At 54.9% G+C, this 24,747-nt stretch overlaps 2 protein-coding genes across 4 annotated transcripts in view; both read right to left on the bottom strand.

Moving 5' to 3' along the window:
- The window catches only part of BRPF1 (bromodomain and PHD finger containing 1), a 29,232-nt gene extending 17,207 nt beyond the window's left edge, over nt 1–12,025 (bottom strand). The window contains 8 exon segments of the mRNA XM_078872512.1: nt 633–761; nt 1,882–2,016; nt 2,979–3,135; nt 4,058–4,252; nt 5,849–6,425; nt 7,206–7,428; nt 7,709–9,612; nt 10,869–12,025. Of these exon segments, the coding sequence (XP_078728638.1) occupies nt 633–761; nt 1,882–2,016; nt 2,979–3,135; nt 4,058–4,252; nt 5,849–6,425; nt 7,206–7,428; nt 7,709–8,746 (2,454 nt within the window). The 5' untranslated portion in view covers nt 8,747–9,612; nt 10,869–12,025.
- A 1,087-nt stretch (nt 12,026–13,112) lies between these two features.
- Nucleotides 13,113–24,747, bottom strand: part of LHFPL4 (LHFPL tetraspan subfamily member 4) — a 31,475-nt gene continuing 19,840 nt past the window's right edge. For 2 of the 3 annotated variants that reach the window (XM_078872516.1, XM_078872513.1), the window contains 2 exons: nt 20,763–20,999; nt 13,113–19,285 (listed from right to left, as the gene is read on the bottom strand). In XM_078872516.1, the coding sequence (XP_078728642.1) occupies nt 19,251–19,285; nt 20,763–20,999 (272 nt within the window). In that variant the 3' untranslated portion in view covers nt 13,113–19,250. Of the gene's footprint in view, nt 19,286–20,353; nt 20,369–20,762; nt 21,000–24,747 lie in introns of all 3 variants that reach the window. The other variant, XM_078872514.1, reaches the window with a different exon arrangement.

Genomic DNA, 24,747 nt, shown 5'->3' with positions numbered 1-24,747 from the left:
TATGGGTCTCTTTGTGAGTCTATGTGTCTCTGTGTCGGTCTACGGGTCTCTGTGTGAGTCTACGGGTCTCTGTTTGAGCCTACGGGTCTCTGTGTGAGTCTACGGGCCTCTGTGTGAGTCTACGGGTCTCTGTGTGAGTCTACGGGTCTCTGTGCGAGTCTACATATGTATTTTGAACTTCTTTCACATGTACGTAGCCAATTGCGCTAATTGTAGGTGCGGGGCTAAATGGGGGGGGGGGGGGGAGGACAACAAACTAAATTACAACACCAAAAAGCAGTTCTAAAGAAATTAGTCAATCTATTTTCAGACGCTGTCTCCCCGACAGACCTGGTCTTCACCTGAGGACGGCTACTTGCATTGTGGCCGAAACGTCGTGAGAATGATTTTATAATGTTTAATTTTTATTATTTTATTATTTCCCTTCTACGTGACTTTACCGAAAGAACCAAGAAGATTAGTCAATCTAGACGGTGATTTTAAAGCGCATCATAGCTCCCAGTGGCTTCGGCATATCGGAAGGAAGAGCGGCGTTCCAGAAGGCCTCTACGCGGCATGCCGCACAGCCCAAGCCGCTGTCGCTTCTCGTCGAGTCGATGCAACGACGGCGGCCCCCACCACTCCCCGCTCACCTCCTCGAGGCACACGGGCTCCGAGAAGATGCTGCCCGTGTCTCGCTCCTGCAGCAGCTCCAGGGTCCGGCGTAGGAAGATGACGAACGGGATTAGCCGCGCCTCCATCACGGCCTCCTGCGCTCGGATCTGCACAGCGCGAAACACGTGGACGGACGTCACGCCGGCGTCACCGCACACGACCACGCGTCACCACAGGGGACACACACGACCACGCGTCACTGTACAGACACACACACGACCACGCGTCACTGTACAGACACACACACGAGCAAGCGTCACCGCAGGGGACACACACGACCACGCGTCACTGCTCAGACACACACGACTACGAGTCACTGCACAGACACACACACGACCACGAGTCACTGCACAGACACACACACGACCACGAGTCACTGCACAGACACACACAACTACGAGTCACTGCACAGACACACACACGACCACGAGTCACTGCACAGACACACACGACTACGAGTCACTGCACAGACACACACACACGACCACTTGTCACTGTACCTACACACACACGACCACTCGTCACCACACAGACACACACAGGCACACGCGTCACTGTACGGACACACACAGGCACACGCGTCACCGTACCGACACACATAGACCACTCGTCACCGTACGGACACACACAGGCACAGGCGTCACTGCACGCGACCACACGTCACCACATGGACACACATTATCACATCTTACGACACGTCACCCATTAATGATTACGTATCATTACCCATGAACACATATCAACACAGCAGACACGGTTGAACATTCAAAAAACATTACAGCGTGCTACCACACACAAAGACAAAGATCTCCTGTGTAGTCTTAACTGACTTGTTGGGGCAAGTGCTGCCACAGCACAAGCAGAGGGTGGGTAGCCAACACCACGTACGGCCACCTCTATCTCCGCGGTAGCAATGCTGACACATTGCATCTTATACTCATGTGAGGCCGAGTCGACCTAGGGGAGGCCCAGGACAGGTTCACAAAATCATCGTAGTTTTCCATGAGCGGGAATACAACTCAAGGTCGTCAGATCCATTACCATACACGGCCCGGAGCACGGGGATTGGCGGCTGAGTGTGCGGCGTCTACACAAGGGTCACGCGCAACTCGGCGTGTCGCCGTGCACTCGCGTCGCCGTGCCGACGTGCGCTCGCGTCGCCGTGACGACGTGCGCTCGCATCGTCGTGCCGACGTGCGCCCGCATCGCCGTGACGACGGTCACCACCTGCTCGCGCTTGAGCTTCTCGCGCTTGCGGATGAGCTCGACGAGCAGGCGCGCCCGCTCCAGGTCGTGGCGCAGACGCTGCCACGACTTGAGCTGCTCCTTCAGCGCGTGCCTCTTCTCTCCTAGGTGCTCGCGCTGGGGTCACGCCGGGCCGGGGGGCGACGGGGGGGGAGAGGTGGGGGAGAGGGGGGGAGAGGGGGGGGAGAGGGGGCGTGAGGAGGCTGAGCCGCTCCGTGTGATTTGGTGAGTCGCGGCCGGAGGTGTGTTTTGTCATTTTTCCTCGGGCGTCATCCCAATTGCGGTATCGGTGTCGCGTCGTCGCGAGAGACGCAGCAACATGTGTCACCACACGGGGGACACGCCATGCTAGAGCTGGCCTAATCAATGACGATATTCACACGCAGGTTTCTTTCTCCCGTGTCAGAAAACGGCCCGCAGAAACAGCTATCGCAGAGCTACCTCCGAGCGACCCTCGTGGTTCGCACAGTAAGAGGGCGCCGACTTACAAACTGCTTCGCAGATAACACGTTCGTCACATAACAGTCAAAACCTATATTGAATTCTCAAAGCTGGAATTTTTGCCAAATAAGTGCAGAAATGATTATTCTACGTGATGCTTTTGTGCGCAGTCGCTGGTCACCAGGCCTAGAACAGCGACTCACTGCACAAGAGAACCCGGTGGGGTTTCATCGCAACCCGGGTTTGAACCCATGACCTCAGCGGTGCCCGCACAGCACCGTGACTTCTAAGCCAACCCAGCAGCCCTTGCAAGCACAAGGCATCGACTTATTCATCGATTCAACAAAATAAAATGTTGAAGTATCCTGATAAGTAAAATTGAGCTGTGCGACACGTGATAATTTGACAATTTCTACAACTTACGTGGAACTTTTTTTTACGTTCTAATCCCTCCCCAAAAAAACTCAGACCAAACTAAATCTCTACAAACAAAACAAAATAAAAACTACGGCAAAAAAAAATAAGTTACAATTTTCAAAGCGCAACGGATGACCACGGATTGCGACAGTTCGCCGAAACGTCTGTGTTAGAGGCTCAGCGAATGTTCACTGTGAATCTTGAAGGGCAGCCGCCGTTACCTGCTCCATGGATCGCTGCGACTGCAGGTGGGACTGCAGCCTCCGCAGAAGGGGCACGCCGTTGCGGGACTGCCGCTTGAGCGTCCAGTAGCTGTGCATGCGCTGCATGAACTGGCTCTTGCGCTGCATGGACACGCGGCTAATGATCTTGCTCAGCCTGCGGGTCAGCGAGGTAGGGTGAGGGCGGTAAACGAAGGCACGGCAACGCACGGCATCAGGGCACCGGCAAACTGCCCCGCTGATAAGAGGGGTTTCTAAGTGCCATGCATCAGAGCTCTGGGTTCAAACTCACACCTCCATTTCTCCAGATTCCAACCCATACTAGAAGTTGGGCTAATCAATTACTGTCTTAAGACGCAGGATTTTGTTTTTGCATCACAATTAATGAGGTATCATTTACTCTACCTATTACCGGCTCATTACTCAATGAATACAATAACTCAAAAAAATGTGTATATATGTTACTCTTTGGCTCTTTCGGTTAAGTCACGTAGGTAGAAAAATAACAGATCACGACATTTCGATCGCAACACAAGCAATCGTCATCAGATGGGACAACCACAGCAAGAAAAAACTGATTCCTGCAGTCAAGAAAGCTTCAAATCAAGATTGTAGATATGCTGTTCTTCCTTGTGTTCCCACATGTGTGTCGCTGCCCGGGAAGTGATGGCGAGGGCTTGGGGGCGTAAATTGGCGGCGTCACGCTGGGCACGCTCCCCTTGCCGGGGGGGGGGGCTTCTCACCTTTCAGAGGCCGGCATTTTTGGGGGCATCCGCCATTGTTTTTAAACGGGCCTCAGAATGAGAATGTTTATTTTATCTGAGTAAAACCACCCCCTGAGCGATTCAGCTCCTTTTTCAATGGTGACTCGGCCAGCCCCGAACTATCGCGCAATAAGGATCGGTCGATGAGAGCAGACTTCATCGATTTATTTACATGTACAGGGCCTAACCCACGCCTCTAGCCTCCAGGGCTTATCGCCGGCTCCCAAAATGCTCCCACCCCGCCCGCCTCTCCAGCCAGCCCCCCCACCCCCGTCATCGCACATCTGTCCGAGACGGCCGTGTAACACCGCGCACCTGTGGGGAGGAATGCACGGCACGGACACGATAGGCACAGCGGCGCGCCGCTCCGCCAGGATCTTCCGCGCCTTCTTCATCTTCTGCTTCGACTTGGCCTTGGCTTTCTTGGCCGACCAGCCCGGGGTGCAGCCTCCGGCCGCGCCGCCCTCCCCGTCCTCGCCGTCGCTCTCGCTGCCTGTCAGCAGCAGCGGCCTACGAGACGCGGGGAATGAACGGCGATGCAGAGGCATCCGTGAAGCGCGGCGGGAACGTGACGGGAGCGTGACGGGAGCGTGGTGGGAGCGTGACGGGAGCGTGGTGGGAGCGTGACGGGAGTGTGACGGGAGCGTGGTGGGAGCGTGACGGGAGCGTGGTGGGAGCATGACGGGAGCGTGGTGGGAGCGTGGTGGGAGCGTGGTGGGAGCGTGACGTGAGCGTGACGGGAGCGCGACGGGAGCGTGACGGGAGCGCGACGGGAGCGCGACGGGAGCGTGACGGGAGCGCGACGGGAGCGTGACGAGAGCGTGGTGGGAGCGTGACGGGAGCGTGGTGGGAGCGTGACGGGAGCGTGGTGGGAGCGCGACGGGAGCGCGACGGGAGTGTGACGGGAGCGCGACGGGAGCGTGACGAGAGCGTGGTGGGAGCGTGACGGGAGCGTGGTGGGAGCGTGACGGGAGCGTGGTGGGAGCGTGACGGGAGCGCGACGGGAGCGTGACGGGAGCGTGGTGGGAGCGTGACGGGAGCGTGGTGGGAGCGTGGTGGGAGCGTGATGGGAGCGTGGTGGGAGCGTGACGGGAGCGTGACGGGAGCATGGCGGGAGCATGGCGGGAGCGTGACGGGAGCGTGGTGGGAGCGTGGTGGGAGCGTGATGGGAGCGTGGTGGGAGCGTGGTGGGAGCGTGACGGGAGCGTGACGGGAGCATGGCGGGAGCGTGGTGGGAGCGTGACGGGAGCGTGACGGGAGCGTGGTGGGAGCGTGACGGGAGCGCCCAACGTTGAACAGGAGCATCCCCACCGGGTCGCCCTGGCATGAGTCGTGCCGAACCATGACACTCCACGTCGCTTAATCTTATGGCTTGCCATGTCACACCACGCCATGCCACACCGCAGCATGTTACATTACACCACGTCACACCGCACCACGCCACACCGCACCACACCGCAACACGGCACACGTCACACCGCACCGCACCACACCGCAACACACCAGACCGCAACACACCACACCGCAACACGGCACACGTCAGACCGCACCACGTCAGACCGCACCACACCACACCGCAACACACCGCAACACACCACACCGCAACACACCACACCGCAACACACCACACCGCAACACACCACACCGCAACACACCACACCACGCCACACCGCAACACGCCACACCGCAACACACCACCCCACACCGCAACACACCACCCCACACCGCAACACGCCACACCGAAACACACCACACCGCAACACACCACACCGCATCACGCCACCCAACATCACGTCACATTGCACCACACACCGCACCACACCGGACTGCACCACACTGCAACTCACCACGCCGCAACGCCGCACCACACCAAGCCACACCGCTCCCTGCCACACCGCACAATGAGCTCTGCAACTGGTAGCCTACGGAGCTCGTCTAGACAGAGAAGGCTCTTGAGAGTGGGCCGCCGAGTGATACGGCTCAGATAAGGGCCTCAACTGCCTCACCTGTACACTCACACAGGTGAGAGAGCTTCGGCTATGCCTCACCAGTTCACGCAGGACACGAGCGAGACGGAGACGCGCACAAGGACGAGGGGACACGTACCGCCGCACACTGCCGGGCGGCGTGTGAATGTCGCAGTAGGCCGTCTTGCGGACGCTGAAGGACGTCCCGTTGGCGCCCGTCTCGCGCACGGGCTCCATCTTCATGTAGAGTCCCGCCTGCTGGGCGCACGTCACGTGGAAGGCCGTGTAGCAGTTGGCCTTGTGGCACTGGATGCAGGCGCCCGAGCCGCGCTGCTTGCACACGTAGCAGGTGAGCTTCCAGCGCGCCGGCGGGATGTGCTCGATGCTGTCGATGGGCTCCAGGAAGACGGTGTTGGCGAAGCACACCTCGGGGATCCACAGTGCGCACACCACGTGCGCCCAGCGCCCGTCGTCCGTCTGCTTGAAGGCGCCGCCCTTGTTGGGGCACAGCGCGCAGTCCACGGCCCGCGAGGGCGACTGCAGGCAGCGGCGGCACAGCCACTGGCCCTCGGGGATGTAGGGCACCCCGTAGCACTCCTGGTGCACCGCCAGGTTGCACATGTCGCAGAAGAGGATCACGTTGCTGTTCTGGCACTCGCCGTCGTTGCAGATGCAGCAGAGGGCGTCCTCGTCCGGCGGGGGCAGCGGCACCGACGCTGCGCCGGCGGCGGCGGCGGGGACGGCGGGCGGGCGGGCGGCGGCACGCACACAAGGTGAGAGACACAGGTTAGAGACGCGTACGGGTGAGAGACACAGGTTAGATAATGTGCACAGGCGAGACATGCATATAGGTGAGAGATACACAGGTGTGAGACAAAGGGCTACAGACGCATAGAAGTGAGAAAGGCACCAATCATGCATCCGTAATCCACTTAACGCTGGGTTTCAATCGCAAAGTTTTGGACAATCCTTATGATCAATTTGGCTTGGCTTTCACTTGGGTAAAACAGAGCTAATCTATGAGCACGATGAAAATTTGATTAAATCATTAAGAATTAACACAATCTTGGCTCTTTCTAGCTGATGGCCACTACAATACTGTGTGCAGCACCTAGGAATGCAGCTTGCATTTAGATGCTTGACACACAATCAATGCGTGTTGTGGGTGGGAAGTCAATTACGAATTGTGGGTGGGTCCATTGGGTGGGTTTAGGTGGGTGGGTTGTGTGGGTTTGGGTGGGTGGGTGCATTTGGGTGGGTTGGGTGGGTTTGGGTGGGTGGGTGGGTTGGGTGGGTTGGGTGGGTTTGGGTGGGTGGGTTTGGGTGGGTGGGTTGGGTGGGTGGGTTGGGTGGGTGGGTGGGTTGGGTGGATTTGTGTGGGTGGGTTGGGTGGGTTGGGTGGGTGGGTTGGGCGGGTTGTGGTGAGTGGGTTTTGGTGGGTGGCAGTGGTGGTGGAGCCGCCGCCGATGCGGTCGGCTCAAACGATGGGCCCTCACCCCCGGAGAGGTCGGCCGCGTTGGCCCCTGCGCCGGCCCCCGCCGCGTCGCCTTGGATGCCGCCCGGGGGCTTGGCACGGCTCTCGAAGCACGACTCCTTCTCCAGGCGGTCCATGAGCAGCTCGAAGGACTCCTGGGTGACGGGCGGCAGGCCCTCAGCGTGCCGCCGCTCGTTCATCATCTCCAGCCACGCGTAGTCCTCCTCGTCCATGTGGTACTCCACCTGAAGGGGGGGAAGCCCCACGGGGGGTAACGAGCATGCGAGTCACCCGGCCCCCTAACGCTCGTCCGCCCCCTCCCCCACGTCCGCCCCCTCCCCCACGCCCCCCCCGTGTTCGCCGCCAAGGAGGGGGGGGGTCGTTAATTTTGTCATTGGCAGGCGAGAGAAACGTTCAAAAAGAGGTGTCGTGCGAACGCGCGAGCTTACGCTGAACGAATCGACGCGAAACGCCGTGCCGTGTGTACGCGCGCACACGCATGGACGCATGGACGCGCACACGCACCTCCTCGTCGAGCTCTTCGCTGGACTTCTCGATGTATCTGTAGTAGGCGCTGGGGCGCGCGGGCGCCACCGGCGCGTCGTACTCGATCACGCGGAACATCGCCTCCGGGATCTTGCACGGGGCCGGGCCCCCCGCCGGCGCGCACGCCGCACCGGAGGGGGCCGCTCCCCCCGAGCCGGACCCCGAGCCGGAGCCCGGCCCGGCGGGAACCCCGGGAGCGGCCTGGCCGGGGGTGGCCACCGCTCCCTGGTGGGCCGACGTCCACGCGCCTCCTCCGCCGGCGCCCGGACCCCCGCCGCTCCCTCCTCCTCCGTCCCTCCTGCGCTCCTTGTGCTTGTGCCGCCCGCTCTTGGGTTGCTGCTGATGCTGCTGCGCCATTCCGTCGGCGTTCTCTTTGTTGCTGGCGCCGGTCTCCGCGGCTCCCCCATCCTTGTGTTTCGTGCGCTCGTGTTTCACCTCCCTCTGCGCGCCTCCTCCTACTCCTCCTCCTGCTCCTTCGGTGGCCTCCTCCTCCTCCTTGATGCCGGCGACGCCGTTCTTACCGTCGCCGTTCTCGTGGCCGCCGGTGCCGTTGTTGTGGTTGCGCTGTCGCCGCTCGTCCCCTCCGGCGGCCACCACCGCCGCCTCCTTCTCCTCTGGCTGCGGCGCCGTCTCGTCCTCGTCCACGATCTCGATGGAGTCGAAGATGCTGATGCGGTGGATCCGACCGTCCAGGTCGACCTCCACCAGGCGCTGCGCCTGCGCGTAGGTGAGGGCGTCGCGCCCCGGAGAGCGAGCGGAGCCGCCGCCGCCCGTGGCCCCCGGGGACGGAGCCCCGGAGGCCCCTCCGCCGCCGCCGCGGCCCTTGCGGCCCCGGGGCTTGCGCGCCGGCGTGGGCGCCCCCGCGCCGTCCCCATGCTCGTAGTGGAAGAGGTGGTACTCGATCCCACTGTAGGACTTGTAGATCTTGCGGCACGAGGAGACGGGGCATTCGTAGGGCGGCTTGGTGGCGCGGAGGTTGCAGCAGTAGGTGCGCACGTCGAAGTCCAACCCCACCATCGCGCTGTCTGTGTGTGTGTCTGTGTGTGTCTGTGGGGAGCGGTGGTGCAGCGGTTAGCGCGCAACGCTATGAACTCTGCGGCCCGAGTTCGATTCCCGCTCACGGTCAACACCGGTGATGAATATTTGAACCGGTCCTGGGCCTCCCCGAGGTCAACTCAGCCTCAAATGAGTACCTGGTGCGGTGTGTAAACATCAACACTGGGGAGACAAAGGCCGCCGGGCGTGGTGTTGACCACCCACCCCCTCGTGTGCCGTGCCGGCCTTCATAGGTGCTCGCTAACAGCACTTGCCCCAAGTCTGTTCAGGCTATATGGGGGATGATCTTGGTCTTTTTCTACGTATGTGTGTGTGAGCACAGCCACGCCACACCCTGCGTGGGTCTGTGAAAGTATCTGTGCGAGGTACAGGCCACAGCACCCTCCTGCCTGGCCCCACCACGTCAGTACCACTAAATCCCCTACATAGAAGACCTACGTGTTCGCATGCAAAATGGGTTGTCGCGGTGGTTAACGCATTTGCGCTACAAACGCAGTGGCCCAAGTTCAATCCCCAGCCACGTCTCACGACTCCCTCCTGGGGCCTCACTTAGATCGACTCGGCCTCAAATGGGCTCCCGGTGCGGTGTGAAATTTCAGCAGTGGAGAGACGAAGGCAGCCGGGCGTGGTGGGTGTAGACACAACCACCGCCTCTCCTCTTCGTGCTCCGCCGTGGCCAGGGAGAGAGGCAAGCTGTCGCAGGCGACAAGTTGCACCGCGCTCATCAAGCTTGTGCCGAATTACTCTGCCGCGTGGAGTTGCACGTGCTGTGACATCCAGTCTGCAACGCCGAGTCGCGCGTCCTCCGTGCTGGCGACTTGCCGCTGCTGTAGAGAGGCTTGTCCGTGTTCAACAGAAAATGAATATCAGTCAATACCCGTGCGGTTCTGGGGCTCACCGCGATATATTATGGCATGATGTAACCACGTGCTTGCTGTGCGTGCATGCGTAGGTGAACGTGTGAGTTATCCTTACGTGCTGTGTGTGTGTGTTGAACGTGAGCTATCATTACGTTCTGTGCGTGTGCTGTGTATATTGAACTTGTTAGTTGTCTTTACGTGCTGTGTGTGTGTTGAACGTGTGTTATCATTACGTGTTGTGTGTGTGCTGTGTGTTAACGTGTGAGCTATCCTTACGTGTTGTGTGTTGGACTTGTGAGTTGTGTTGTGTGTTAACTTGTGAGTTATCTTTACGTGCTGTGTGTTAACGTGTGAGTTATCTTTATGCGCTGTGTGTTACCTTGTGAGTTATCCTGACGTCCTGTGTGTTGGACTTAAGAGCTATCCTTACGTGCTGTGTATGCTGTGTGTGTCGTGTTAACTTGTGAGTTATCTTTACACGCTGTGTGTACTGTGTGTTAACTTGTGAGTTATCTTTACGCGCTGTGTACTGTGTGTTAACTTGTGAGTTATCTTTACACGCTGTGTGTACTGTGTGTTAACTTGTGAGTTATCTTTACACGCTGTGTGTACTGTGTGTTAACTTGTGAGTTATCTTTACACGCTGTGTGTACTGTGTGTTAACTTGTGAGTTATCTTTACACGCTGTGTGTACTGTGTGTTAACTTGTGAGTTATCTTTACACGCTGTGTGTACTGTGTGTTAACTTGTGAGTTATCTTTACACGCTGTGTGTATTGTGTGTTAACTTGTGAGTTATCTTTACACGCTGTGTGTACTGTGTGTTAACTTGTGAGTTATCTTTACGCGCTGTGTGTACTGTGTGTTGACTTGTGAGTTATCTTTACACGCTGTGTGTACTGTGTGTTAACTTGTGAGTTATCTTTACACGCTGTGTGTACTGTGTGTTAACTTGTGAGTTATCTTTACGCGCTGTGTGTACTGTGTGTTGACTTGTGAGTTATCTTTACACGCTGTGTGTACTGTGTGTTAACTTGTGAGTTATCTTTACACGCTGTGTGTACTGTGTGTTAACTTGTGAGTTATCTTTACGCGCTGTGTGTACTGTGTGTTAACTTGTGAGTTATCTTTACACGCTGTGTGTACTGTGTGTTAACTTGTGAGTTATCTTTACGCGCTATGTGTATGCCGTGTGTGTGTGTCGTGTCACCGTGCAGTATTTACGTTACTCGCAGGGTCTTGGGGTGCGCTGTTTGTCCACGGGCTGAGTCGAGGCTGCTGCTGGCGGCAGCTGAAGCGTCCAGAGCCCGGGCGACGCAGGAGGGTGTGGGGGGGGGGTCTCTCTCCCTGCCTCTATGGCTCGATGTCGTGTCTCTGTGTCTCTTTGTGACTCTGCCTCTTGTCCACGTGAGTTACTATATGCCCCGATGTCCCCGTGTCTGTCTTTACGTCTCGCTGTGGCCCTATGCGTGCTGTGTGTAATATTGTCTGTGTCCTTGTGTGTGTCTCTCTCTCTGTCTTTCTATCTGCCTCGGTGTCTCTCCCTGTCCTCAGTGTCTCTCTGTGGTGTATGTCTGGTTAACCACTCTGTACGCCGTCTAAATATCGTGTCGTAGGTATACAACGCCTCTCCACATCGCTGCGTCTCTCTCTAAATGTCCATCTCCCTCTGTGTATGCTGCACACCGCCACGTCTCATGTATCTGGGCCCTTGCGTGCCACTATGTGTGTGTAGATACTGCGTCTTTGTATCCCTGTGCCTAGGCATCTCGGTGCAATATCTCAACACACCTCTGAATGTTCTCTACGCATCTCTGCGTATCTGTAAACTGCAGTGTGTGTCGCTACGTGTCCACGTGGTCTATCTACTCTGTCTCTCTGCGTGTCTCTACGTTGTCTCTCTACGCCCCTCTCTGTCTCTCTGCCTCTACGTTGTCTCTCTGCGTGTCTCTCTACGCTGTCTCCGTGTCTCTCTCTACGTGGTCTCTGTCTCTCTGCGTCTCTCTACGCCCCTCTCTGTCTCTACGTGTCGCTCTGTCTCTACGTGGTCTCTGTGTGTGTCTCTCTCTACTCCCCTCTGTCTCTACGTTGTCTCTCTACGTGTCTCTCTCTACATGACTCTCTCTACGTGTCTCTCTGTCTCTCTACGTTGTCTCTGTGTGTGTCTCTCTACGTGTCTCTCTACGTTTCCTCTCTACGTGGTCTCTGTGTCTCTCTACGCCCCTCTCTGTCTCTACGTTGTATCTCTACGTTGTCTACGTGGTCTCTCTCTCTGTGTCTCTCTATCTCTCTCTACGTGATCTCTCTCTGTGTCTCTCTCCGCTCCTCTCTGTCTCTAAGCCTCCGGTCGCTCCGCGCCATGGCGCCTCTTGCCCGATCGCGTCCGGGTCACGGGGGCGCGCGTGACGTCACCGGCACGTGACCGGAGGAAGCGGCCAGCTGGGGGGAGGGCACGTGACTCTCGCTCGGCGACCACGTGACCCCCCCCCCTCCGGAGGCCATTTAAACTCGGAGCACGTGGCTCATGGATGTCGAGATTATCGGCAAGCGCCAGGGGCTGCTGCCAGTCTTTACAATCGACTCGACATGCTCCTCACTAACACTGTGGCCTTGTAAGGAAATATACATGTAATAGGCAACGTTTCGGGCAATGGCCCGTCTTTAGAGCACATAGATAAGGAGAGATGGGAGTGGGTAAGATTTGGAGACTGCACTATATACTGCGGGCCTGATAATAATTAAACATTTTTCATTACAGTGAGTACAAATGTATAAACATTGATTCTTGCACGTGATGCGATGCATTTAAATATAATGCCCAGCCCTGTCAATCCACTGCTGGACGGATGCCGTTGTCAGTCATTGGGCGGGCGTTGCTGGCCATCCATACTTTACCAAGCTGGTCAGTGAATGTTGGAAGGTGGGGGCAGGACTGGTTGAGATACTCGCCACAGATGTTAGCCGTGGCTGGGAATCGAGTTCATCGCAGCGCAGTGCGTGAACCACGACATGAACGCTCCCCAAACCTTAACACAAAGATCCCCGTGTTGGACTTCCAGGTTGTTTGGGCAAATTCTGTGAGCAAGGACCTCCAAAGGACAGCACGACGCACGAGGGCGTGGTGTGTCCAGGACAGTGCGCTAACCACTTCGCCACTGCTCACCCCAATGCATCATGTACCGTGAGATAACAAATCTACATTAACCAAGGCTAGTTGTGTGGCCATTTAAATATCTCAATCTGCAATTAATGATTAATTAATCAGATATCATCTTGAAAGAGGTGAGAGTATGCACTGCACTTTCTACTCCACCGTGACTGGCCGATCAGCTGTGGTGTGCCAAATAGACAGAAGCAGAAGAGATTTAACAATGTGCCCAAATTGTCTTTGCTTAACCGATCGTGGTCATCAATGCCGGGGAAGCGTGAACTCGCAGGCTCGCACAGCAAACGACACGCGGCGCCAAATTCGCTTCAACGCATTTTTATTTCTGTGAAAATCCAGTCACCTTGGCAACACCACGTCTTTAAGACCCTGCCCTGGCCAGACCCTCCCCATCTCCCTCCATCATCACCACCCACCATCACCATCGTTTCACGTTGCACCTTCCGACCAGGTGTCTCAGCATCGACCCACCCCATCTCACCACCAATGTGAGCAGCTGAAAGTTTGTGTGGGGGGGGGGAGAAGGGGGTGGGGGCAGGGGGACATCACCTCTCAATGTCGCCACCTCTTGCACTGCCCAAAAGAGGGCCCAATTCTCAAGTCAGCCGAAGTCTTATCACAACTGTGCACTTTACCAAAATACAAAGCAATTCCTGCCACCAATTCCCGCGAGAAGTTGGCACATCCCTCACCGACCAACGGGCCACCACCTCTGCTCCTCAGCCCGAGTGTCCCGTGACCAAGCCGGCCTCAGGGTCATCCCGGCTGGACTCTTGTCAGGCGGTCAGCGAGCGAGCGAGGCGGTCGAGGGAGGGAGTTTGGTCACCGGGCCAAGGCGCCAGGGCGACGTCGTGGGATGGTCGGCAGCGGAGCCGCAGCTCGGGAGACGAGGCCCACGAAGCGGCAGTGTGCGGGAGTTGAGTGCTCAAGGATAAATCGTGTTATAGTAGTCAAGAGTATACAATCTATATCTCCATTAGTCTATATTATATATGTATATATATCTCCTATGTATAAAGGTCCCGCGAAACCATCACTCATTATCATCGTCGTCATAAACAGGAATAAGTTGTTAGGATTGTTTTGTTTGTTTTCTTCTTGGTATTTCTTACACGGGTGCACGGATTTTAGAAATTAGAGTTGGAGAGCGTCAGCATCGCCTTCCTAATCTTCACCACCAATCGAGCTTCATTTTTGATGCGGTATTTTCTGGAGCTCAGCCCTCGAACAGCTCCAGCTGAAATGAAGCCCTGATCATCACCATTATCACCACCATTTATCAATGTAATTATCGCCGCCGCCACCACCACCACATCGTCATCATGTTCACCACCATTATCATCATCAGAAACATTATCGTCACCATCACTACCATCATCATTATTATATTTGTCACCATCATCATCATCGTTACCACGATCATCGGAATCATCATGACTCTCCATGGTCCCGTGGCCGCAGCTATCAGCTGCCAACGTTTGTACAAAAATAATCGAGGCCGGTTGGGAGCCGCAGTCAAAGTCTCTGATGGAGACGCGGCTCCCCCCCACCTCGATCAGCTCCGGTTGAGTCGAGGTGGTCACGTTACCCTATAGAGCCCGGCAGCAGCACTCACACACACACTGACACACACACTGACACACACACTGACAATTATCCCCCGTATAGCCTTAACAGCCTTTTTGGGGCAAGTGCTGTTAACGAGCACCTATGAAGGCCGATACGGCACACGAGAGGGTGGGGTGGCCAGCACCACGCCCGGCCGCCTTTGTCTCCCTAGTTGCAACGTTTTACACATCACACCAGGTACTCATGTGAGGCTGAGTCGACCTAGGGGAGCCCCAGAATTGGTTCAGATAATCGTCACTGGTGGTGGATGTGAGCGGGAATCGAACTCGGGTGGCCGGGTTCATAGTGCAGTGCGCTAACCGCTACACTACCGCTCCCCACACACACACTGACACGCACAACTACTGTTCGCCACGAAGTGGCGTTGTCATCACCACACAAACCCCCATACGCACAAAGAGAAACACGCGCACACACATAGAGATGCACCGACAGAGACACACACTTACTTAGATACAAAGGTGCACATATACAGGCACACTTATAGAGACACGCTTACATACACATAGATGCATATATAGGTGCACCTACAGAGACATACACACAGAGATCCCCCCTCCCCATAGCCTTAATAGACTGTTGGGGCAAGTGCTGTTAACGAGCGCCTATGAAGGCCACCACGGCACACGAAGGGGTGGGCGGCCAGCACCACGCACGGCCGCCTTCGTCTCCCCAGTGACGATGTTTACCGTACCAGGTACTAAATTGAGGCTGAGGCGACCCAGGGGATGCCCAGGACCGGGTCGTCGGGTTCATTGCTCAGCGCGCTAACCCTTTCGCTGCCGCTCCCAACACACGTATACATGTGGAATGACAATAGAGCCTGCATGCGGTATGTGGGGACTAGTGGCCACGGAAGGTAATGGCAGGGAGGTCAGCCGACAGTACGAAAGGACTAGTGGCCATGGGAGGTAATGACATGGGTATCAGTCGTGAGTCCGAAGGGACTGGTGGCTACGGGAATGTTCGAGAAGTGAGCGTGGTCAGGTGACGGAAGAGGGCGGTGGAGTCTGCCGGTAGAACGAGCGTCCAGAGTCGGCGAGAATGTTCGAGAAGGGGGGCGTGGCCTGATGTTTATATATAAAGGGTATGTGCGGGAGACTCGGGGCTGTTGCAGTGGGATCTCACACATGCACACCGACAGAGATGCACATATACAGGCGCGCTAAGGCCATGTGAAGTGTCGAAGACCCATTCGCAAGAGGTCATGGAACAGACCCAGGTGCTATATTGACTAAATGAGATGACTGGCAGATGCAGCAACGTGTGCTCCCGACTGTGCCAACTCTATTTTAGCCGCCCAGCGCTCAGCTTATTGTTGTGAGCGTCGCTCCTCTGCCCTCCGTTGCTGCTGGACGGCGACTGCCTCCAACTGCCCAGTAGCAGCGTCCTTCACTCGCCTCCTCCACAGGGGCCGATCTTGACACTGCTAGCATCGGTCGGCGGCAAGTTCACTCAGCTCCACATCCTCCTGTACCTCATCAGTCCATCTCTTCTAAAGCCCATGCTACACCCGTTTAGCTCCATTTATACAGTCGAACAGAAGCTGCTTGGGCATGCGGTGGTTGGGCACGCAGGCTACATGACCCAACCAACGCACCCTCGCTTGCTGGAGGAGCTCACCAATGGGACCGTGTCCAGATCTTTCCAAGATTTGTGAGCTACTCACACAATCCATTACGGTCAAACCCAGGAAGGATCGTAGGCAGCGCCGGCCTGAATTTTTGAAACTGGCGCAGATGTTTATTTAGAGGATTCCACGTTTCGCAAGCAAAGGGATGTCATAACTGTGTCCGAGAAGACACGGATCTTTATATGGAGCGACAGGCCAGGTAGCTTCCACACAGCGTTACACAGCCGATGAAAAGTTAATGCTGCTCGGCTGATTCGAAGTGAGACATCGGCTGCCAAAAGAAAGCTGGACACAACACAAGCACACTGCCCACAAGTGCCCTATCACTGTCCAACAACACACTCACGTGCACTAACACACAGACGTACGGACACCACACACATGCACGTCTAAACACATACATACAAAGATCCCCCGTATCGCCGCCTTTAACAGACTGTTGGAGCAAGTGTTGTTTGAGGGCACCTACGAAGCCCGGGACGGCACACGAGGGGGTGGGTGGCCAACAGCACACCGGGCCGCCTTTGTCTCACCAGTAGTGATGTTTACACACCAGGAACTCATTTGAGGCTGAGTCGACATAAGGGAGGCCCAGGACCGGTTCAGATCATCGTGATTGGTGTTGGCTGTTGAGCTAGAATCAAACTCGGGTCGCCGGGTTCGTAGTGCAATGCGCCAACCAGTACACGTACATACACATATACATACGCACACAGACAATAGCTCGTACAGACACACACGCATATAGCCTACATAGACTGCTGGGGCAAGTACTCTTAGCACCACCCACATGCAGAATGACGGACTAATACAATCACAACCATCCTCCGTATTAGCCTTAAACAGCAAGTGCTATTAGGTAGCACCTATGAAGGCTGGAACGGCACACGAGGGGGTGTCTGTGGCGAGTTCCATACCCGGTCGCCTTTGTCTCCCTTATTCTGATGGTTACACACCACACCAGGTACTTACTTAAGGCTGAGTCGACCTAGGCAGGCCCAGGACCTATACAGATATTCCTTACCGATGTTGACTAAGCGGAAATCGAGCTTGGATCGCGGAGTTCGTAGCGCTGTGCACTAACCATTGCGCCACCGCTCCTCACACACACCACACACCGACACACCTAAACAAATACCACGTGTACAGCCGTCGACTCCTCCTGGGGCCCATATGCACACACAAACGCACAGATACATCGTTACACACACACTAACACTGGTATGCACTCACACACACACATACGAACAACACTGGTATGCACACACAGATTCACACACACACACACATACGAACACTGGTACGCACACACAGATTCACACTCACACACATATACTAACACTGGTACGCACACAGATTCACACTCACACACGAACAACACTGGTACGCACATACAGATTCACACTCACACACATATACTAACACTGGTATGGACACACACATTCACACACATATACTAACACTGGTATGCACACACAGACACACACACTCGCGCTCTTACACGAGCAAAACCCCCCACACCCCAACAGGGGATGCGCCTCGTGCGAGGATGGTTCACTATGGCCACGCCTCGTGCGCGTCACACCCCGCGTGTCACACCACTGGCGTCACACCACTGGCGTCACACCACTGGCGTCACACCACTGGCGTCACACCACTGGCGTCACACCACTGGCGTCACACCACTGGCGTCACAACCCGCGCGTCACTCCACTGGCGTCACTCCACTGGCGTCACTCCACTGGCGTCACTCCACTGGCGTCACTCCACTGGCGTCACACCACTGGCGTCACACCACTGGCGTCACACCACTGGCGTCACACCACTGGCGTCACACCCCGCGCGTCACACCCCGCGCGTCACACCACTGGCGTCACACCCCGTGCATCACACCACTGGCGTCACACCACTGGCGTCACACCACTGGCGTCACACCCCGCGCGTCACAACCCGCGCGTCACTCCACGCCTGTGTGCGTCACTCCACGCGTGTGTGCATCACACTCTGCGTCGCACTCCGCGTGCGAGCGTCACACGCCGTGCGTACGCGTTGCGCTCACGGCCACAGCCGACACAAGGGGCTCCCCCGCTAGAGGGAGCTCTAGAAAGAGCGCTCCCTCGAGTGGGACTTTGGCCTACTCTTCCACGCTGGCCCAGACGTTTTGGAAGAGGTGCGAGTACCCCCCACACTTTGCCGTTCGGAGCCGTGCATGTTCCCTGTCGTCATTTCCTCCCGTACGGAAAGCTGTGACCTCCTGGTCATGAGCGCGAGCCCTCCGCAACTGCACATGGCCTAAAAAGTGCACCTAGCCTAGCACGAACGCCGCGGTGTAAAATGGCGGCTGTTGTCGCGGTGTCGTGTACAGCATGCGTATTGCATGCAGCTTGGTGTGTGCGTGGGTAGTGCATTGTAAGGGAGTGTATTTATTACATGCGGCAGGAATGAAAATAATATGAATGCCCTTCATTCCCCAGAAAAGCCTCGCTGGGTCTCGAGACTCATTTTCAGGAGGGTCCTGCTACATTGGGATGTTTGGCCAATTCCATCGACGTGGGAGAACACCGCGGATCCTGGGGAAAACCCCATCGCACACACGAAGGGCGTGGACACCGAAACGCTCTGCACAGGCGATTCGAGAATCCATTGCTCGACTGCCATCTCCTGCCTACCCATTGTGGTTGTATCATGAACTGTAATAGTACACGAATATGCATGTATGCATTGCAGACTATGCTGCGTGTGCATATGTTTCACACGCCTGTGCGCGCACGTGTACACGCGCACGTGTACACGCGCACGTGTGCGCGCACGGGGACACGTGCGTGCGTAAGTGTGTGAACACAGTACGGGGTGTGTGTGTGTACACGCGCACACACATGCATCCAGATCCATGGTACGGGTAGGGGGAGTAAAAGGAGGGAGACGCCCCCCCACCTCCTCCACAATAAAGAGTGGGGGGGGGGAGGCAGGGAGAGGTGAGACCACCAAGGATGGATCAAGGCCCCTAACAAGGGAAAAGGGGACCCCCCACCCCCATAAGAGGGTCAACCCCTGCACTCCTCGTGTTCAGAGGGGGGGGGGCAGTGGGGGGTGGGGGTTCGTGGCGTCGAGAGGAGGGCTCGGGGATTGGAGGAAGGGAGGGGAGGGGGTGCAGTGGGGTCCCGGCCGGGCCGCCAGGTCAGACGGACTTGCAGGTCACTTCTTCGTCGGGCCCTGAAAGAGAGAGGCGTGGGGGGTATGGGGATGATGACGAGCGTGCTCGCGACTCTGCCGTTGTCCGTGCACACAAATACACACAAAGGTCCACCCCTGCCCCCCCCCCCCCGCCGTGTGGCCTACACAGGATGTTGGGGCGAGTGCCGTTAGTGAGCGCCTATTATTAATATATGGCTAGCATGGCCATATATTAACACAACGCAACACATCTACGCTTTTAGGGCCGAGCCAACTTAGGGGAGGCCCAGGACAGTTCAGATGTTCCCCACTGATGGTGATCATGAGCAAGAATCGAGTTGTGGTGGCTACATTCACAACGCAGGGTGCCAACTGCACTGCCACTCCCCATACACAGACAGAACCCTACAAAGACAAAACAAAGATCCCCATATAGCCTTAGCAGACTGTTGTGGCAAGTGTTGTTAGCGAGTAGCGGGATCGAACTCAGGTCGCCGGGTTTTGTAGCGCTAACCGCTACACTACGGCTCCCCACACGTATACATGCACACACGTTTACATGCATACCTTCACCGCCACACCAATGAGGAGGACTTCATAACATCTCACACCTCTCAGAACCTCTCACTCGCAAAATCTATTTATTTTAGCAGCTAAGGCACAAAGACAAAGGCTCCCCATGTAGCCTTAACGGGCCATTTGGGCAAGCGCTGTTTTAAACTAAAACTAACCTATTGAAACCATTTTCTTTTTATGTTACTAGGTAAGGCCCACTGAGCTATATATGAGCTCTTTATCAAAAGCGACCTGGCCACACATGATAATTCATCAACAAAGTGGCTTATCAGAAATGTATAGCAGCCAAATACTCTAAACGCGTAATGTTGATTCTAAATGTGGAGGGAAAAAACGGAGGATCCGGAGAAAACTCCATGCGACCACGGGAAGAGAGACGCCACAAATTCCAAATATACAGCAGCAGGCGTCAGGGTCGGGATCGAACCCACGACCTCCTGTGTACCAGGCGAGGTAGTTAACATCTTTCCAACCTGAGAACCTCTGAGGCTCAGACCGCGCAAGCCCCAGGGGCTGGGTTGGCACCCTCACCTCAGGCCATGTTGTCTGAGCGCACGGCGATGTGGGGAGGAGCGGAGGAGGGGCAGAGAGGGGGGAGCAGAGAAAGAGACACAGAGAAGGAGGCCAAGAGAAGGAAGCACAGAGGGAGGCAGACACAGGGAGAAGAGCACGGTCAGTAGGGCGCAGGCTGTAGGTTAGCCAGGGCCAGGGTTCGGTTTAGCGTTACAAGAAGGGGGTAGGGGTGGGTTGGGGTTTTTGGGGAGGGGTTCGGGTTCAGGGTGGATGGTTAGGGATGATAGTTAGTGAGTTTTGGACTCGGGGTTGGGGTTGGACTCAGGTTTGAAGTTCAAATCAACGTTAATCGAGAATTGTGGATAAATAGCATAACGGTCGTCATCACCACCATCATAACCACCATCGCCACCACTGCGGGGCTCACCCTTGGAGTCGGAGCGGAGGTCCGGGGGCAGCGTCGCGTTGCCACGGTTGCCCAGCACGAAGGCGAGGAAGGCGAGGATCATGGCGTCGAGGATGGCGATGATGGCGAGGATGTAGGCCCAGCGCACCGAGCACTCGCCCAGCGTGTACTTGCTGGCGTGCTCACCGCACAGGGCACGCACCTCTGCCGCGTCCCAGCCATCGGGGAACACCAGGCAGCCCAGCACAAGGCATCCGGCTACATGCACCATTGACACGGGGGGGGGGGGTGGTAGGTGGGGGTGGTGTAGCAGGTTAGCGAGTGCTGCGCTACGAACCAGGCTAGGACACCGGGTTCGATTCCTGCTCACGGCCAACGTCGGCGACGGTTATCTGGACCGGTTCTGGGCCTTCCCTAGGCGGCCTGGAATGGTACTGGCCACCCACCCCCTCGTGTGCTGTGCCAGCCTTCACAGGTGCCATTCGCTAACAGAACTTGCCCCAACAGTCTGTTCAGGCTACACGAGGGTTCTTCAACACCCGCACCACCCGGACAGCACCCGAGGGCAGAGAGCTCCGGGCGCTGAGGGCACCGAGGTTTTAGCTTTGAGCCCCAAAGTCCTGAACTTGGCGGTTCGAAGCGCTGAGAATTTGTGCTCAAAGCTCTCAGAGCACTGACCACGTATCTCCGAGTGCCGGCGTTCATGCTGCAACGCGTTTTGGCTACAACGCGTTTCTCTTCCGTCCGGTAACACTTTTTGGACAAACTACTTTCTCGAGTTGCGAGACCGAGCGGTACGGGAATTCTGGGTACAGGCGTGGAGTGACACGGCTGGTCCAGAATGCGGGCTGCCCACATGCTTAGACGTATTAGCCAGAATCTGTAGGAGTTATCCCATACAATTTAAGTTAGCTGTAATCGAACCTATAAAGCTCAAATCGGCATTGGTCCTCAGTTGTGTGCAGTTCCGTTTGGTCCCCCCAGACTACGTCTATTAGACACGTACCTTGCACCCCTCAGGCCAGGCCCTGCTAACTCAACCGTTTCATTCTACGCTGAGCGGTAGCAGGGGCCATCTTGAGTGGTGCCTAAGATTTGGAACTCTCCTCCGCCGGCCCTCAGATTTGGTTCCGAGCACCGAACAGTTCAGGAAACTCTGCAAGACTCCTATTAGCTTTTCCTTGAATAGGTCCTCTCATTTTTATAGTTTTACATGAGGCTTGAAGGTATAGGTAGGACTACCTTCGTTTACTTTACACTGTACAGTATTGCGATGCCCTCTTTAGTAGGGGCGAGTTTTTACTCAATCTGAATGAATATGGTGCGTGGGTTGGGACGGCGCGCGGAGTGAGACAGTGCGAGGGGACGTAGGTGTCCCTGTTCTCGCTTCTCTGTCCCGCCATGGGATAACCACGGGGCTGATTTTTAAATGTAAATCTGCTTCAAAACTTGGATCACGGTGTTCATTTATGCAACTCATCGCTTAGTGCATTTTTCCGTAATGCAGCACTTTTCAGGAATGCATTTACCACGCCGCGCAAGAATTCGCTGTCCCGAGCAATGAAGTCCAAGTGCTAAACTCTTAAGACGTTGAGCGCCGAGGCACCGAGGTTCGGGGAACGAACCTCTGAATACCAAACACTGAACTCTTAAGTACGGAGCACCTATAACCTCAACTGATTGAGTCCTGCGCTTTACCCTGAATACTCGACGCTGAACACCGGGTGAGAGCTCTGTGCAGCAAGGAGGCCCGCAGCACGAAGGTTTAGCATTGAACGATCGAGTCCAAGATTCGAGCTTTGAACAGCGAGATTCGAGCACTGAAATGGGTTGCTCTTAGCGCTGAGCCCCGGTATTGGTGGGGGGGTGGGCAGTACTCGGTGGCTCAGAAGACAACTCGGAATTCTGGCTCGGGCCCTCCGAGCGCCTACACGGGACACAGGTGCACGTGATGTACGGGGTGAGGAGTGGGGTGAGGAGTGGGGTGAGGAGTGGGGGGAAGGGGGGAGATGTGAGGCCCTTGTTCCTCAGCTCCACTGTTAACGCGAGACCACGAGCAAGAGCTCTGGAGAGGGTGAGAGAGGGTGAGAGAGTGCTGGAGAGAGCAGGAGAGACAACGGGACAGCGGTAACACGGGGGGGGGGGGGGCAGAGAGGGAAGGAGGATTGGGAGAGAGATGGCGAGAGAGAGGGGGAGAGAGGGCGCTATTCGTATGAGTTCCCCAGTTGACCTTTATAAATCTTACAAACCCACTTCTATTTAATTTCTTTCTTTCCAGATTTTACTCACCAAGAGTAAGTAATCTGCCTCTTTCACATACAGGTCGTACTATTTGTGTGTTTTTCTATTTTTCTTTACTTTCTAAAGCTTAACAGCTCAGGGTGAGGCATAGCCTTTTGAAACACGGTGGTGTTTCTTAGGCGCTGTGCTCAATCCCATAGTTAATTCAAGCATCGTTTTCATACTTTACAGGTTTTTTTTAACTTTGCTTATTGTTCCGGTATTCTTCTGCTTATGTTGTTAATCTCAATTTTGATTTAAAGCTTTCGTGACTGCAGGGATTCATATTCTTGGTTCTTTCAGTAAAGTCACGTAGAAGGGAAATAATAAAATAATATAAATATAAAACAATAAAAATTATCACGACGTTTTGACTGCAACACAAGCAATCGTCATCAGGTGTGAAATCCACACCAAGAAAATTTGAAAAAATAATTCTTGCTGTGGATTTCACACCTGATGATGATTGCTTGTGTTGCGGTCAAAACGTCGTGATAATTTTTATTGTTTTATATTTATATTATTTTATTATTTCCCTTCTACGTGACTTTATTAATCTAAGTTTACGAATCTCAAACTATATGAGATTTGTTATAACTTGTTTCTTGTGTGAGCCAAGAGTAGGCATTTGCCGTGGTAGCACAGAGATGTAAGGCCACACAAGCAATTGGAAAGCTATTGTTGACTTTGCGGCTTAAGCAACCTAACAGGACCCTGCGGGGTGGGCTGGTAGGAACGAATAACCAAAGAATATAAACATAATGTATTATTACACTTGTTTAGCCAGGAAAGCCCCACTGAGTCTAAAGGTTTTTCTAGGGTCTTGCCAAGTGTTTGCAGTAGGGGGCGATGTTGCTACACCTAATCGGATGATACGAAGGGAGAGTTTGAGGCCTAGTTCTAGGCTTTAGGCCTAACTGTAGGCTTTAGGCCGCTGTGAGTTAATTTTTAATTTAAATGTTTTAATTATTTATGTAAAAGCTTTAAATGTAAATGTTGCTATTTAAAAACATCAGGGAATGTAACATTGTTAAACATTAACTCCCTTTCACACACGCGGGGGTACGATACGAAGGGAGAGTTTGAGGCCTACTTCTAGGCTTTAGGCCTAGCTGTAGGCTTTAGGCCGCCGTGAGTTAATTTTTAATTTAAATGTTTTTATTATTTATGTAAAAGCTTTAAATTTAAATGTTTCTATTTAAAAGCATCAGGGAATGTAACATTGTTAAACATTAACTCCCTTGCATACACGCGGGGGTACGATACGAAGGGAGAGTTTGAGGCGTAGTTCGAGGCTTTAGGCCTAGCTGTAGGCTTTAGGCTGCTGTGAGTTAAATTTTAATTTAAAAGTTTTAATTAAAAGCTATCTCAGGGAATTATAAGGGAATGTTACACTTGTTTAGCCAGGAAAGCCTCATTAATTTAAATGTTTTAATTAAAAGCTATCTGAGGGAATTATAAGGGAATGTTACACTTGTTTAGCCAGGAAAGCGTCACTGAGTCTAAAGGTTTTTGTAGGGTCATGCCAAGTGTTTGCAGTAGGGGGCGATGTTGCTACACGGACAGACGGACGGACGGACGATATAATCTATTGTAGGCTGGTTCACTTCGTTCCTACCAGTAATAGTTAATGATTAACTATTAGGTGGCTTCCATGGTGTGCAGAATACATTTATTTATTTAGCACGTAAATTTACAATTAGATCTCAAAAATATTTTATTTATA

This window comes from Lampetra fluviatilis, chromosome 34 (genome assembly GCF_964198595.1).
Source record: "Lampetra fluviatilis chromosome 34, kcLamFluv1.1, whole genome shotgun sequence".
Classification (NCBI taxonomy): domain Eukaryota; kingdom Metazoa; phylum Chordata; class Hyperoartia; order Petromyzontiformes; family Petromyzontidae; genus Lampetra; species Lampetra fluviatilis.
Note: the sequence above shows the minus strand (reverse complement) of the source record. Positions and strands in the feature narration are given on the sequence as shown.